General features: G+C 56.2%; 1 protein-coding gene across 1 annotated transcript in view; it reads left to right on the forward strand.

Annotated features, from left to right (window-relative positions):
• Positions 1–15,634, forward strand: part of ANO2 (anoctamin 2) — a 67,140-nt gene that overhangs the window by 500 nt on the left and 51,006 nt on the right. The window contains exons 2-8 of the mRNA XM_038767878.1: positions 397–663; positions 9,497–9,598; positions 11,741–11,892; positions 12,401–12,455; positions 13,006–13,057; positions 13,660–13,715; positions 14,493–14,534. Coding sequence (XP_038623806.1) covers positions 397–663; positions 9,497–9,598; positions 11,741–11,892; positions 12,401–12,455; positions 13,006–13,057; positions 13,660–13,715; positions 14,493–14,534 — 726 coding nt within the window. The remainder of the gene's footprint in view (positions 1–396; positions 664–9,496; positions 9,599–11,740; positions 11,893–12,400; positions 12,456–13,005; positions 13,058–13,659; positions 13,716–14,492; positions 14,535–15,634) is intronic.

A 15,634-nucleotide genomic window follows, 5' to 3' on the forward strand; every position in this document is an offset into this window, starting at 1 on the left:
CCCAACCAGTCAGTCGTGTGTTTATTAAGCGCTTACTCTGTGCAAAGCACTGTACTAAGCGCTTTGGAGAGTACAACGTAACAATAAGCAGACACAGTCCGTGCCCACAATGAGGTTACAGTCTAGAGGGGGAGACAGACATGAATATAAATAAGGTGTAAAACAGCCCCCCATAGCCGTAGCCCTTGCTTCCACTTGCCCAGTGCTTACTGGGAAAGTGGGCAACCACCATCCCTAATCCCTCCCTCTCGTCCAGGTGTGGACCCTCCCTCCCATGGACCCTCCCTCCCATTCCCCATCCCTCCCCCCCTCGTCCAGGTGCGGAACCTCGCCCTCCTCCCATCCCGCCACGATCCTCCAGGTCCAGGTGCGAACCTCACTCGGCCTCTTCCACAGGTGGTCAACAACTACCTGGCGGAGGCCCCGAGCCCTGAGCCCCGGCAGAGTGGCATGCGCTTCGTCAGCGACAAGCGGAAGGTGGACTATGTCCTGGCCTACCATGCCCGGCGGCCCTCGCCGGCCACGGTGCCCAACGGAGAGACTGGCAAGGAGCCGACGGGCGCTGGGCATCTGGGCGCCCTGGAGGAGCAGAGGGAGGAGCAGAGGGAGGAGTTCGAGCGGAACCTGATGGACGCGGGGCTGGAGCTGGAGAAGGATGCGGAGGTACGGGGCCGGCGGGGGGGACCCCGCAGACTGTAGGCTGGACGCCATGGGGCCCGCAAGGCTCGGCGGCCTCCGTCACAGCCCTGGGTCCCGGGTCCTGGTACTTTCGTGCAGCAGCCTGGGACACCCAATCACTCAATCAATCGTATTTATTGAGCACTCATTGTGCGCAGGGCAATGTTATAAGCGTTGGGAGAGTTCAATGTAGCAGCACAACAGAGTTGGTAGACACGTTTCCTGCCCACAAGGATTTTACTGTGCAGATGGAGATTACAGTTTTATTATGGTGGGGTTGGGAGGGGGAAGGAGGAGGTGGGGTACCGCGCCCACACCGATCGCTGCTGGGTTCGGGACTGAAGGATTCGTTGTCTGTCCAAGTGGACTGCGCGCCTCGAAATGGTGTTTTAGTTCCCCATTCCGGATCCGGCCGCTGGACTGGGCTCCAAACATGTATGTGTATGTGCCAGGGACTGTAATAATAATAATAGTATTTGTTAAGCGCTTACTATGTGCGAGAAGCGCTGGGGTGGATACTAGCATATCAAGTTGGACACAGACCATGTCCCATGTGGGGCTCACAGTTTCAATCCCCATTTTAAAGATGAGGTAACTGAGGCCTAGAGAAGTGAAGTGACTTGCCCAAGGTCACCCAGCAGACAGGTGGTGGAGGCGGGATTAGAAGCCATAACCTTCCGACACTCGGGCAGTGCTCCATCCATTAAGCTATGGTATTGATGGTATTGATTCTATGCCTTCTTTGTGCTAAACACCGGGCCTGCTGCTGGGATAATTACAAAGTAAATAGATCAGATACGGTGAACACGGGGTAAACATTCACAGAACAATGCGGTCAAACACAAAACAGCAATAACTACTAAATCAACAGTGCAAGGTAGCGATGGTAATTGACAGGATTTTCTAGTCCCCACCCTCCCCAGGCTTTAGTACCAGGATTCTTCGGTGGGCAGAGAGCTGTACTGAGCGCCTGCGGGGGGCAGGACGCTGTACTGGGCGCCTGTGGTAGACAGGGAGCTGTATTCCCGCGTTGGACGGGGAACTGTAGTGAGTGCCTGTGGCGAGCAGAGCGCTGTACTAGGCTCCCGCCTTGGGCAGGGAGCTATACTGAGCGCCGGCGTGGGCAGTGCACTACGTAGGACACATGGAGATAGTATTGAAGGCGTAAGGAAGCTTGGAGAAACTTCCGATTTTCCTCCAGAACATCCGCCTCATGGTTAGGAATGGACCATCCCACACCCTTGACTCTCCCCTCTCCATCCCTGACTGTCTCCTCTCCATCACCGTCTCTCCCCCAGTGACCCAGAATGGACCATCCTTGACTCTCCCCCAGTGAGCGAGCACGTTGGCTCGTTCACAGATCTGTCCTTTTGGGATCGACGGTGTTTCCGCCTGCACTGGTCCCCGTGGGGACGGATTCCTGGCGTCCCCACCCCTTTCCTCCCGCCCATGTTAAAACTCCGCGTTTCTTCCCCTCTGCGACTCCCTTTTCCCAAGTGTACCCAAACATAACAATAGAGAAAACCTTAAACCCGGCAGCCCTGGCCGAGGGGTCACTTCGGAGATCCCTCCCCACTAGGAAACACCGGTCCGGCCCTCAGGACCCAAAGAAACCAGGTTGCAACTCCCAGAGAAATCAGCAGCCGGCCTGAATGGGTGGTCTGTCTGCGGATTCTCAGTCCCCTGTGGTCGGTTTCCCTTGCAACGGAATGTCCCCTCGGCTCTGTCCTGCTGGCACCGGGTCCGTTGGAATCGCTTCGGCCCTCGGCTGGCCCCGGCGCGGCCCTGCGGGACGGAGGGAGCCCGCGTCCCTCGGGGTTGGAGAACCATTACGCAGGTTGGTCCGACGGCCGCCCCCGCCGAGCGGGATAATTGCGATTTAACTGCGTTAGTGTGTGCGCAGGCCCGGAGTCCCGACGGGCCGTTAGAGCCTCGAGGGGACGAGAAGAGAGCCCGGGGTTGGGGTGGAGAGGAGGGCTGATAGAAACAGAGAGTCAGAGATTCAAGCAGAGACACGCACAGTCCCACAGAAACAGAGATATAGAGAGAGTCACACATGATACACAACACACAGACACCCACTGAGATAGGCAGGTGGAATAAGGCAGAGACACAGACACAAATCTAGAGAAAGACAGACGGACAAAGCTATGTGAGGCAGTCCCCAGAGACAGGTGGAGATGGAAAGAGACAGAGACAGAGAGACCCTTCTGAGCCGCTAGGAGGGCAGACAGGGATGACGGACTGGGCCCCTGAATCTGCTGGCGGGAAGATCCTGGCAACCTGCTGGGGCTGGGAGCAGGGGATATTGTGTGTGTGTGTCTGTCCGTCTCCGTGTCCGGCCGGCCTCGCCCAGAAGAGTTTTGCAGATGACCCCGATGATCTTTAACCACGTCCCCGGCGGTGGATTTTTGTCAATCCCGCTGTTTCTGGGCTGGCTGGTGCCAAGGCCACTGCAGGCGGTGCCCGGAAGGGGCCCGTCCTTGGCCAGCACGGGCGGTAAGCCCACAGAGGCCCCTCGGTGACCCCGCCCCGGAGCCTTGGAGTCTTCTCCCTGCGCGGCGGTCCCGGGGGCGATCCGCTAATGAGAAGGCTCCGCAAACAGGCATCTCCAACAGTCCGGTGGGGTGCGGGGCGGAGCCAGGCTGGGCAGAGGGGTAGGGACTAGCCTTTCTAGTCTTCAGGCTTTTTCCGGATCATCTTTCTTAAAACACATCTCTTTTTGGCCCTCCTCAAAGGCTGCTACCCCAGAGATCTTTCCCAATTAATCACCTCTTCCTGTGCCTCTTCCCCTCCCTCTGAACAGGGAAGAGTAGTAGAGGCAGTATTTACTAAGCCTTAACTGTTTGCAGAGCACTGAGTTAAGCCCTGGGAAAGAATACACAAGTGGGAATTACATACGATCCCTGGCCCCCAGGGGTTCTCACAGCCTAAGAGTGTAAATGGGGAGAAGAAACCGGAGGTAGATACCCTGGGAGAGCTGAAACAAAACATCAATACAGCAACAAGTCAAGGACAATAGACAGAATAAAAATAAAGATCAGTAGAGAACTGTGGCTGGAGGGACAGAATGTCAGGTTCCTGGTGGCTGAGAGTCCACTCCCAACTCCAGCTGCAATGACCGTTCAGCAGTTAGAGGGGGTGGGACAGTGGCTAGTTTTCGAGGGAAGGAGAGGAGTGAGCCGGAATGGAATGAGAACAGAGTGGATGGGAAAGGGGAAGTGAGCTGGGGTGGAGTGGGATCAGACATCAGATGAGGAAGAGGGGGAGCACGTTGGTGTAGAGTGGGCACTGAGAGTGGATGGGCAAGGGGGAGAAATCTGGGGTGGAGTGGGAGCAGAGAGTGGATGGGGAAGGGGAACCAAGCTTGGGTAGAATGGGAAAAGAGAGCGGATGGGGAAAAGGAAGTGAATTGGGGTGATGATAGGGCAGAAAGCAGGTGGAGTAGTGAAGTCAGGTGATGTAAGATGAGAGGGCAGAGGCTACCGGGGTCAAAAGAGGGGCCATCAGGGAAGGGTGGACATTTGAGGAAGAGGCTGGTGATCCAAAGGGGAGGTAGATGGATTTTCCCTCCCTGAGACCTCAAGCTGGTGCCTAGCTTTGAAGGAGTGTTGCGTGGAGGCAGGGAGGTAGCTGAGGTGACCTCTGCGCGCCCCTTCTGGTGGCCCCTGAGTCAAGCCTGGGGGAGGAGGGGGGTAAAAGTTCAGAGTGGGGTTCAGCCTGAGTCGTGCTGAATATTTACTGAGGCCTGGCTGGCCACAGCCCCGTGTTCCGTTACAGGTTTGAATAATTCACACCACAAACTGTCACCTTTGGCCTCTTCCCAGCCCCACGGCTCTGGGATTTGGCCTGGATCAGAGTAGGGGCAGCTGTCATGGCCCTGGGGGTTTAGAGTGTCTGTCAACTCCCTCATCCTCTCCGCATCCAGGTCCAGAGCTGTGTGTGTGGGGGTGTTACGTGTCTGTATGCATGTCAGCATGTATCCTTTCGGGAACTGCAGGCTCTTCAGACTGCAAGTACCTCTCTTAGGTCATCTAGGCCATCCCCCTGCCTCTAGGCAGGGCATGCTGAAGCCCTGTGTAATTAACAGGGAGGAGGTTTGCCAAGACAGTGGCTACAGGTGGTGGGTAGGGCTTTTTCATTGTGCATCACGTGTTGTCCAGCTGGAAGGGACAGGCAAAGTACAACTAATCAAAATCCCTGCCTTGAGAAGCAGCATGGCATAGTGGATAGAGCACTGGCCTGGGAGCCAGAAGGTTGTGGGTTCTAATCCCAGCTCTGCCACTTGTCTGCTGTATGACCTGGGACAAGTCACTTCACTTCTCTGTGCCTCAGTGACCTCATTTGCAAAATGGGGAATGAGACTGTGAGGCCCACGTGGTACAGGGACTGTGTCCAACTCGATTTGCTTATATCCGCCCCAGCACTTAGTACAGTGCTTGGCACACAGTAAGTGCTTAACAAATGCCATAATTATTAATTGTTATTATCGTCATTATTATTATTATTATTATTATTGGGTCAGTGTCACCCCAAACCACTCCTCCACAATTCCTTCTCCCTTGGCACTCGAACAGGCCGCCGATTTCCGGAGCCGTTTCCTCCTCTCCCAGGGAGAGCGGGAGTCTGCCCCCTGATGGATCGGACTGACTGTGACATTTTCAGATTTCCGCCGGCGACCAGGCCCTGTCGGGGGAGGAAATCTGAAAATGACCACGGACCGCTGACCATGGATCGGTCACTGAGACCATCCGGGTCTGGCCGACGCCACCGCCTCTGCTGTCACGGCCTCGAGGAGATGGGGAGCCGGGAGCCAAGATCCCAACCCCCAGAGAGACCAGCTGTAACGAGCATGCTGGGGGGGAGAGGGGAATGCCCAGAGTGCCAGGAGGGCCAGAGGAGCCCAATCCCCTTTCTCTCCCAGCAGAGGAGCCTGCTGGGTGCAGAGCATTGTACTGTGCTCCCTCTGTGTGCAGAACACTGTGCTGGGTGCCTGCTGTTTGCAGAAAGTTGTACTGGGTGCTTGGGAACTAACAGCAACAGTATTAAAGTGCAGTCCCTACCCTCTGGAGGTTATAATTTTATGGGAGATACAGGGAGACCCAAACTAGATGCCTATGCTGGGAGCAGAGAGAAAATTCTGGGTATATCTGGGCACAGTAAATCCAAGGTTAAGATCTTGCTTTAACAGCCAGCCCATTTCCTGGGCTGGAAGACTGTGGCTGGAAGGCTGAGCCTGGCATGGGCCCGGTGGATGCGAGGGAGATGCCAGAAGTGGGAAGAGGAAGGAAAATGTGCTGGGTTGTGCAGGTGGGTTGGAAGGAGGAGAGGGCAGGGAAGGTCAAGGGGGAAGACTTCCCATAGGCGGTGGGCTCCGCACCGGACAAGACGAGGTTTGTCCTGAGGGTGGGGGGCGGGAGGGAGGTGGACGATGGCCAGGGTTCAATTGGTCACTGCTTGCTCTCCCCCAGCTCCACGGAGGGGGAGGGCTTTGGCCATCAGCTCCCCAGGCAGGGACCCGTCTCGTCTCGTCCTCCAGCCCCCAGCTGCCTCCAGTTCCTCCTGGGGCCGAGCTGGGAATCTAGAGCACCACATCCCAGCCACGGCCTCGTCGCCGGGACCTGGGATCCCACTGGCCCCCCGCCTGCTGGCCTGGCTGCCGTCTCTCAGCCTGGGTTTCCCGCTCTCTCCCCCCACCCCGCCAGATGGGTCTGCTCGCCGTATCCGGGCTGAGGAAACTTTGTTATTTCCTGTGCCGCATTTTCCTGACTCCACGGGCGCCTCCTTGCCGGTTCCCCTGGCTTCTCCGGGACTCTTGGACCACTGGCGCCCCACCCCCGACCTCCCAGCATCCTCGCCTGCAGATTTAATTAGCAGGGGTGCGGGGCCTGTGTGTGTGTGCGGGGATAGCAACCACCTCTTGATGGGGGTAGGTCGCCCCAAGCAGAGGTTCTGTGGCACTGGGCACCCTCCTCCCTGGGAAGGACCTTTCCCCAGGTCGTGACCCCTGGTGTAGCCACTGACTACGGTAGGGTGGTCCCGGCTGCCTGCCCTTGGGCAGCCTCCACCTACCCTCTCCATGCTCAGAGTATGCTTCCCCCTTCCCCCCAATTTTCCCTGTCGGAGCTCCATATAATTCTCTCCGTGCTTGGGTCTGTGCTCCTTTGTCCTCTGCTTTTCTCTTGCGGCCTGCTGGGGGTTTCTGGTCTCAGGCACTGGTGGGGGGTATCTGCCGCATGTGGGGGACTGGGCTGGGTGCCAATTGGGTGCGGGGGGCTGTTCTGGGTGTCTAGTGAACTCTGGGAACTGTACTGGGTGTCTGCTGGGTTCTGAAGACTGTGCTAGGCACCTGTTGGTTGCTGGTGGCTGTGCTAAACATAAGAAACTTGGTCTGTGGGCACCTCGAGATGCTCACGGTGCACCAGGGAAGACAAGGTGGACACACAAATAGCCAGATACACAAGAGGTAATCTTGAGGAAGCATATAAAGATCTGAGGAGAGACCGCCACAGTAGCTGGGTAACCAAGTAAATCCGGGTTTAGGTGACTGATGGGCAGGCAGAAAGCCAGTATGGAGTCTGGAGGGGGCGAGAACTCCTCCCACCTCTTCTTCTCCCCCCTTCCACCGCATTTCTTCCTTCCTCCCTCCCACCCAGAACTGTGTCCAGCTGGCATCATCCCATGAAACTTTTGCCGTGGTCATTTATTGCTACGTTGTGATTCACGGTCATTGTTCTACGCGTCTGTTGGCCCTGTCTGGTCTGTGTCTGATCTCTTGACCCTGTGATTGCCCCAGCTCTTCACACATGGTAGGCACCTAATCCACACCTCACCACTACTAGGGGGACACTAGTCAGGGAAGGCCTCTGGGCAGCCACCGGTGGGGTTGGTCAGCCCATCCCTGGGCATTTTAGGCCCAAACAGCTGGTTCTGGGATCATAGGTGATCATAGACTGTGAGCCCACTGTTGGGTAGGGACCGTCTCTATATGTTGCCAACTTGTACTTCCCAAGCGCTTAGTACAGTGCTCTGCACACAGTAAGCGCTCAATAAATACGATTGAATGAATAGGTCATTGCCATTCTGCCCTCATCCAGGTTTCCTTTGGTTCCTCTGGGCCAAACGGCAGCCCCGGGGAGTAGGGAGGAGGATCTGGTGTGGACCAGACAGCACTTGTGATGCCGCTGTGGGAGTTAATAATTGTGCTATTTGTTAAGAGCTTACTACGTGCCAAGCACTGTATTAAGCACTGGGGTAGATAGAAGATAATCGGGTTTGGACACAGTCCCTGTTGCTCATAGGGCTCACAGTCTTAATCCCCATTTTACAGATGAGGTCTCCGAGGCACAGAGAAGTGAAGTGAGTTGCCCAAGGTCACCCAACAGACAAGTAGCAGAATGGGGATTAGAACCCAGGCCCATGCTGTTTCCATTAGGCCATACTGCTTCTTGGGATTGTGGTCGTCTTTGCTGAAGACATCACTTAGTTCATCCCTCTGTGTCCATGCAGGATGGTCCCCCCAGCTCTGAGAGCTCCTCTTACACTTTCTGGGGGCTTCCGTTCCCCCCAACCCCGGCATGACTGTTTTCTGACCCTCTCCCCCTAGCCCGGCCCTTGCGGGTCTCCTAATAATAATAATAATAATAATAATAATAATAATAATGTTGGCATTTGTTAAGCGCTTACTATGTGCAAAGCACTGTTCTAAGTGCCTAAATGCAGACCTAAGTGCTTGGAGAGCCCACTTTGGCTTTTCTCCCTTGGGGCAGGTGTGAATGTGGGGGAATCCCCAGTGCTCCCTCCCCACCATCTCCCCTTTTCCCGCCGGTCTCCTCAACCCCAAATGTTCTACAGCTGAGGTTGTTGGCTGGGGGCTGGGAGCGGGGGCGGGCGGCTCGAGGAATATCGGTTTTCCACGCGCTGGCTCGAGTTCCCCTTTGCTTAGTCTCCCCTCCTCCCCTCCACCCCCCCAGGGCTGCAGCGTGGTCAGAGCCACACGCAATCTTTCAATTCTGATCACATCCATGGCGCTGGCAGGGGGCCCGCTGTTTCCTTCCCCCTACTCTCCTCTCTGCTTCCCCTCCTCCTTTGCTTCCTGGTGGGCCTTGGGGAGCATTTTGGCCTGTGGGTCTGTGATCTGCCCCACTTTGGCGGTGATTGCCCCAGCGACCCCCCACCTGCCGAGGCGGGGGTGCTCTAGGGTCTGTCCAGGGGAGGCTCTCCACCCCACACTGCCCTCAAATGGGCTTTCTGGAAGAGAAGTCATGACCTAAGAGCTGGGGCCGAGCCTGGCCTCTCCAATGCCTGCCCACCCCAGGCTGTTGTCATGGCCAGCGACACGGTGCCCTTGGGAGAAACATGGTACTGATCATCCTCCTGGACCCCTCAGCTCATGGTTAGGGATAGAACATCCAAGATCCCAACCCTGACTCTCCCCCAGTAATCCAGCACGAATCACTCAACTCCCCTGCCTCTCTCCCTCCACCCCTGACTCAGTGACTCAACATGAACCATTCAACACCCCTGACTCCCCCATCTCCATTCTTGACTCTCCCCTCTCCATCCCTGTCTGTCCCCCTGTGACCCAGCGCAGACCATCCAAAATCCCTGACTCTCCTGTCTTCATCCCAGACACTCCACCCATCATTCCTCCTCCTTGGCCAATGGTCCCCGGATGTTGTATGGGAACAAATGGAGTCAGAGCCAGGCGTGGCCCCCAGGGTACTGCTGTTTGGGATGGACAGTCTCAACCCCATTCATCTGGCACCTCCAGTCCCCCCGCCAACCCCCTCAGGACATTTCCCCTTGTGCGTTTCAGATTAAAAGCCACGGAGGCATGTGCTTCGTGAGGATCCATGCTCCCTGGCTGGTCCTGGCCCGGGAAGCTGAGTTTCTCAAGATAAAAGTTCCCACCAAGAAAGTAAGACTTTGCACCACTTGGGTCCGCTGGGGGATTTGGGAACAGGGGGAAGGGGCTTGATGAGCCTTAGGCAGGATGGGAGTGTGGAGGACTCAGGGGAGGGGCTCCCTTAGGGGAATGGGTGGGAATTCCATTGGTCTGAAATTTGAGGGTGCCCCAGTGCTCTGGGTTTCCTCTCCCTTTTCAGCTGACTCATATTCACTAAAAGGACCCACTGTGGAGGAGACACCCCCCTCCCCGCCACACACACAAACCTTCCTCTTCATTCTCGGCCACCTGCCTCTGCTGGGCCTCCCTTCCATCTTCCCTCGCACCCCACCAGGCCATGGCCTCCCCTACTCGACGACTGGAGAGAGCTGCAAAGTTTTTAAATGCTGTCCTGCTCTCCCTCTTCATTTTTCTTGTCCTCTTTCCTGTCTCTCCCCACCCCTAGGACGCAGCCCTGCCCCTGGGGTCCTGGTTCAACCCTGCTCCTGCCATCCCCTGACCCCTGCAGCCTCTCTTCTTGGCATCCCAGAGTCCTGAGAAGGGGGAAATCTCTTTAGAAATTTCCCGAGCCGAGGAGGGAAGCAGGTGGGGGGAGGCGGCGGTGGGGAGATCTCACACCTCCTTTACTGGTCCCCGCGGGTGTGTGTTTGTGTGTGTGTGTGGGGGGGTATTGTTTCTCAGCACAGAGCCGGAATGGTGGGACGGCTGTGTGCCAGCCCGCCTGAACTGCGGCTGAAACTGCGATGGATCCAGAGAGACCAGGGCGGGTGGGGAGGAGGAAGTCATGAAACCCCGATCACGGCCTGGCCGGATCCAACCCCTGTGTCCGGGGCCTCGGCCCGAGTGCGGATATTAGCTGGGCGGAGGGGATCTGGATGAGAGCCGCCGTTTTCCAAGAACAAGAATGCCGGGGGGACGGGGAGGGGTGGGGGGAGCCAAGGAGCGGGGGCGGGGAGGCCGAGGCTGCAACCATGCATGGGGACAGGCCTGCAGCCCCATGCAGTCTGCACAGCTCACAGCGAAAATTGGTAAGGAGGTCTTTGTCCAGTGAGTCCATAGCATTGTGCCGTTGGGGGAATGGGGCCAGTGATCCCGGGTTCCAGCTGTGGGAGTGATGGAGGCAGTGCCCCCGGCTTCCAGCTGTGGGGGCAATAAAGCTGGTGCCCTCGGGTTCTGGAAGTGAGGTTGATAGGGCTGGTGCCCCCATAGTCCAGCTGTGGGAGCAATGAGGCCAGTGACCTCGGGTTCTAGCTGTGGGGGTAACGGGGCTGATGTCTCCGGGTTCCATTTATGGGGATGATGGGACCGGTGCCCCCAGGGTCCAGCCATGGAGACAGTGGAGCCGGTGTCACCAATTTCCAGCTGTAGGGGTGAAGGCATTGTCTCCCCCACAGCTGCCTGGGCCGGATTCCAGTCTCACTCCTTCCGGTCTTCCACCAGTTGGTTGGGAAGGCCCCTGAACAGGTTCTGTCTGCCCTGTTCACAGCCTGCCCCCTCCCCAATCTCCCCCTCCGGCTCCCCAGTGCCCACGGTGAAGCACTGATACCCAGGCACCGAGTTGGTCCTAGAGGGCCCTGGTCATCGGTGTCAGGTGCAGGGCAGAGTCAACATCAAAAGTCATGAAAGGGGTCACAGAGAGCTGAGTTTCGAAATCAGTCTCCCAGAAGAGGTTCCTGCTTCTGCCCCAGAGGGTGATTGCAGTCAGCCTGTCCACTTGTTTGTCTATTCACCTGTCCATCCTTCTGCCTGTCTTCCACCTGTTCAACCACTATCCCTCCATCCACCTGGGCTCTCCATCCATCTTTCTGTTCATCCACCTGTCTATCCCCTCAACCATCCACCCATTCATCTGTCCTTCCATTCAACCATCCATCCAACCACCCGTCCATTCATCGGATTGTCCATCCATTCCTTCATCCACCCAGTAGAATTTGAGAGCTTTGGGGAGTCTAACCCTGATTTTGGTGGTGAAGGCTGGGTTCACTGAGAACCAGACCCGATCCTGAGTGTTGGGCCTCTGGTGGGGCAAGAGAGGGTGGGACTCCAGTCCTCCCTGACTGGCGCTGTCCCAGAATCCTCTCTGCTGGATTCAAGCCCTCCTTCTCCACGCTCGCCCTGGAACCGTGTTCTCATGGTTGCCCCCGCCTCCCTCAGACGTATGAGATCAAAGAGGAGGGTGCCATCATGAAGACAATGAACAAGGCGTTGCGAGCAATCTTGGCCCCGCTGCAGCCCACCGTGCCGGAGCACAGCCCGAGCAAGATGAAGAATCTGTCCTATCCGTTCTCCCGGGAAAAGATGTACCTGTGAGTGCCTGGGGTTGCATACCCGTCCACACCTCGTCCTCACCCCCGGGCCAGACTCTCTGCTGGGGACTGGAGGGTAGAAGGGTCTCAGGCCCAAAGAGGCACGGGTGGCCTTGTCTGCCTGCACCACCAGTCCTCAGTCAGGCATTCGTATTTATTGAGCGCTTACTGTGTGCAGAGCACTGTACTAAGCGCTTGGGAAGTACACTTCAGCAACAGAGACAATCCCTGCCCACAGCGGGCTCATGGTCTAGAAGTGCTGTGGGGCTGGGAGCAGGGATGCATAAAGGGAACAAGTCAGGGTGACACGGAAGAGAGTGGAAGGAAGAGGGCTTAATCGGGAAGTCCTCTTGGAGTTGTGTCCTGCCCATCTGGGGATCTGGATCAATCGTGACACCCAAACATGGCCCGGAAGTGTCAACGATGATCACATGGGCACTTCCCCTTTCCTGCTGGGCCCTTGAGCTTCCCTCCAAGCTGCCTCTGGCTTGCGGCTGTTTGTCCCCAGGTACAACATCCAGGACAAGGACAGCTTCTTCGACAACGCCACTCGCAGCCGGATTGTGAGTAACAGGGGGGTGCGGGGTTGTTGGGGGCACAGCAGGCACAGGACCAGGACACATAGCTGGAGGCTCCCAGGTGCCTCCCCTCCGCGGTACCCACGGTTGCCTAGCAATGACATTGGGCAGCCAGGGGGACTGCATCCCCGGGGTGAAACAAACCACAAACAAACCTCCCTCCCCACACCTGCTCCCACTTCTCCTTCCCCTCCCTCCGCCCCCGCAGCTCACACCTGGACCAGCTCAGCAGCCCTGCCCCTGCCCCAGACACAACCTTGGTCCTGTAGCCTTCAGCCCCACCCCATCTTTACCTGCATCTGTCCAGACTGCAGAGCTCTGACACTTCGGGCTGCCCTCACCCGGAAGTGGCTCCATCCCCCTAATCGTCCCAGTTACCCTCCTCTGCCCCATCCCGGGCTCTGTCCTGTCCATGCCTAGAGTTGGGCAGACCAGTTTGGGGATGAATATCTCCACAGATGGGCAAGGGAGCATGAAAGGTCATCTTGGGTCAGGGGCCGAGCGGGGCTCACTGCTCCGCTTTGGTCTCCCTTAGGTGCACGAGATTCTGAAGCGAACGTCTTGTACCAAAGCCAACAACATGATGGGTGAGAACAGAGGTCATGGGTTCATTCACTCAATCGTATTTATTGAGCGCTTACGGCATGCAGAGCACTGTACGAAGCACTTGGGAGAGTATAATATAAAAATAAACAGACAGATCCCCTGCCCACCACGAGTTTACAGTCTAATCCCAGCTTCACCACTTGTCAACTATGTGACCCTGGGCAAATCACTTTTTTGTGCCTCAGTTACCTTATTTGGAAAAGGGGGATGGAGACTGTGAGCCCCATGTCGGACAGGGACTGTGTCCAACTTGATTACCTTGTATTTACCTCAGGACTCAGAGCAGTGCTTGGCACATAGTAAGCACTTAACAAATACTTTAATTATTTAATTAACGGCGCCTGGACCCCGCCTCCTCCACAGCCCCTGCCCCCGCAGCCTCTAATTGATGAAGACAGTGTTTCAGAGATTTGAAGTGTCTTCCCTCCCTCCGTTCTCTCTTCCCTCTTCCTGTCCCTGAACTCAGAGTCCTTTCCTTTCCAGGCCTCTCTCTCGACCCACCAAGATCTTGTCCCCTCTCCCAGATCCCCACCCTCCAGGATCCTGGAGTTCCTGAACAACTTTTTGTTCCCGTTCTCTGCAGGGATTAACTCTCTGATCGCAAACGGTGTCTACGAGGCCGCTTACCCTCTGCACGACGTAGGTGGACCTGGCCGTCCTCTCTGATCCCAGCGGCATGGGAGATAGGGAACGTTACCCCGAGTGACCCTCCCTTCCCCCGCCACCCCCAGGCACTGCCGGGCATGGCCGGTGCCCCAGTCTCTGATTCAGGGCAGCATGGATAATTGAACCCTGCAGATAATCCACCAATCTGATTCTGGCTAATCATATCCACCTCCTGCTTAAGGAAATTTCTTTCCAGAGCAGATTTCCAGGAGCAAAGTGAACTGGTTTGAGTGCCCCCTTCTCTTTATGTCCCCTCTTCCCCTACCAAATTCTTCATGGCCTAGTGGACATAGCATGGACCTAGGAATCAGAAAGACTTGGGTTCTAATCCTACCTCCTACCTACCTGCTATGTGACCTTGGGCAAGTTATTTAACTTTATGCCTCAATCCCCTCATCTGTGAAATGGCGATTAAGACTGTGAGCCCTAAGAGGGACTGGAACTGAGTCCAACCTGATTAACTTGCAACTACCCCAGGGCTTAGTATAGTGACTGGCACATAGTAAGTGCTTAACAAAATACAATTAAAAAAAAACTGCCAAGAGGGGTTCGCCAGCCCAGTTGGAGGGGAAGAATTCCGGATAAACGCCTTGATAAGTAGGTGGAATCGCCTTTCCCCCCTTATTGCCTTTTCATGGAAGTTCACCCGTGCCCCTTCCTCCCAACCCACCCACCCTGTAACCCATTCCTCCTTGCAACCCATCCCCCTGTGCCCCTTCCCGGCTAACCCAGGTCGTTTTCTCCCAACAGGGTGAATACGACGGTCCTGATGATGACATGAACGACCGAAAGGTAAATTCTGCAGCCCGGCCCCAACATGGAGAAACGGAGGTGCCAGTCCTGGCCACCAGGGGGCGCGGCGGACCCGGGGAGGGAGGGATTATGTGGAGGAAGGGGTGGGGGGTAATAATAATAATGGCATTTATTAAGCGCTTATTATGTGCAAAGCACTGTTCTAAGTGCTGGGAAGGTTACAAGGTGATCAGGTTGTCCCACGGGGGGCTCACAGTCTTAATCCCCATTTCACAGATGAGGGAACTGAGGCACAGAGAAGTCACACAGCTGACAATTGGCGGAGCCGGGGTTTGAACCTCTGACTCCAAAGCCCGTGCTCTTTCCACTGAGCCACGCTGCTTCTCTACTCATCTGGATGACCTTCACCCCCTCATCCCTGCCCCCCAGGGATGTGCTGAATGTCGAGATGGGGGTCCAGATGTAATGGGCTGAAAGAAGGACGGTGGCACTCCCACCCGGATGTAACTCCCTTGGCCTGATCCCAAGAGAAGCTAAGAGAAGCAGCGTGGCGCAGTGGAAAGAGCTCGGGCTTTGGAGTCAGAGGTCATGGGTTCAAATCCCAGCTCCACCAACTGTCAGCTGTGTAACTTTGGGCAAGTCACTTCACTTTTCTGGGCCTCAGTTACCGCATCTGTAAAATGGGGATTAAGACTGTGAGGCCCCCCATGGAACAACCTGATCACCTTGTAACCTCCCCAGCGCTTAGTACAGTGCTTTGCACATAGTAAGCGCTTAATAAATGCCATTATTATTATTACCTCCCACCCCCTCCTCCACATAATCCCTCCCTTCCCGTGTCGGCCCGCGCCCCCTCTGGTGCAGAGGGTGCAGTCCTCTGCACACAAGTGCTTAATAAATACCATAGATCGATAGGATTTGGGTAGTTCCCAAAGGTTCTAGATTCAATTCTAAATCCCCCTGATTCACCAGGTGGCTGCTTCCCAAGGGATGGGTGAAATCTTGATTGAAATAGGGTGGGTTGAGGTGGGGGGATTAGATTTGGTTCCAATTCCTCCCAAGGGTCCGGGGTGGCTGTTTCCCAGGTTTGGGAGGTCCAATAGAGGCAGAGTCTGGATGGGACTTCCAGAACCCATCTG

Source organism: Tachyglossus aculeatus, chromosome 27 (assembly GCF_015852505.1).
Source record: "Tachyglossus aculeatus isolate mTacAcu1 chromosome 27, mTacAcu1.pri, whole genome shotgun sequence".
NCBI lineage: Eukaryota > Metazoa > Chordata > Mammalia > Monotremata > Tachyglossidae > Tachyglossus > Tachyglossus aculeatus.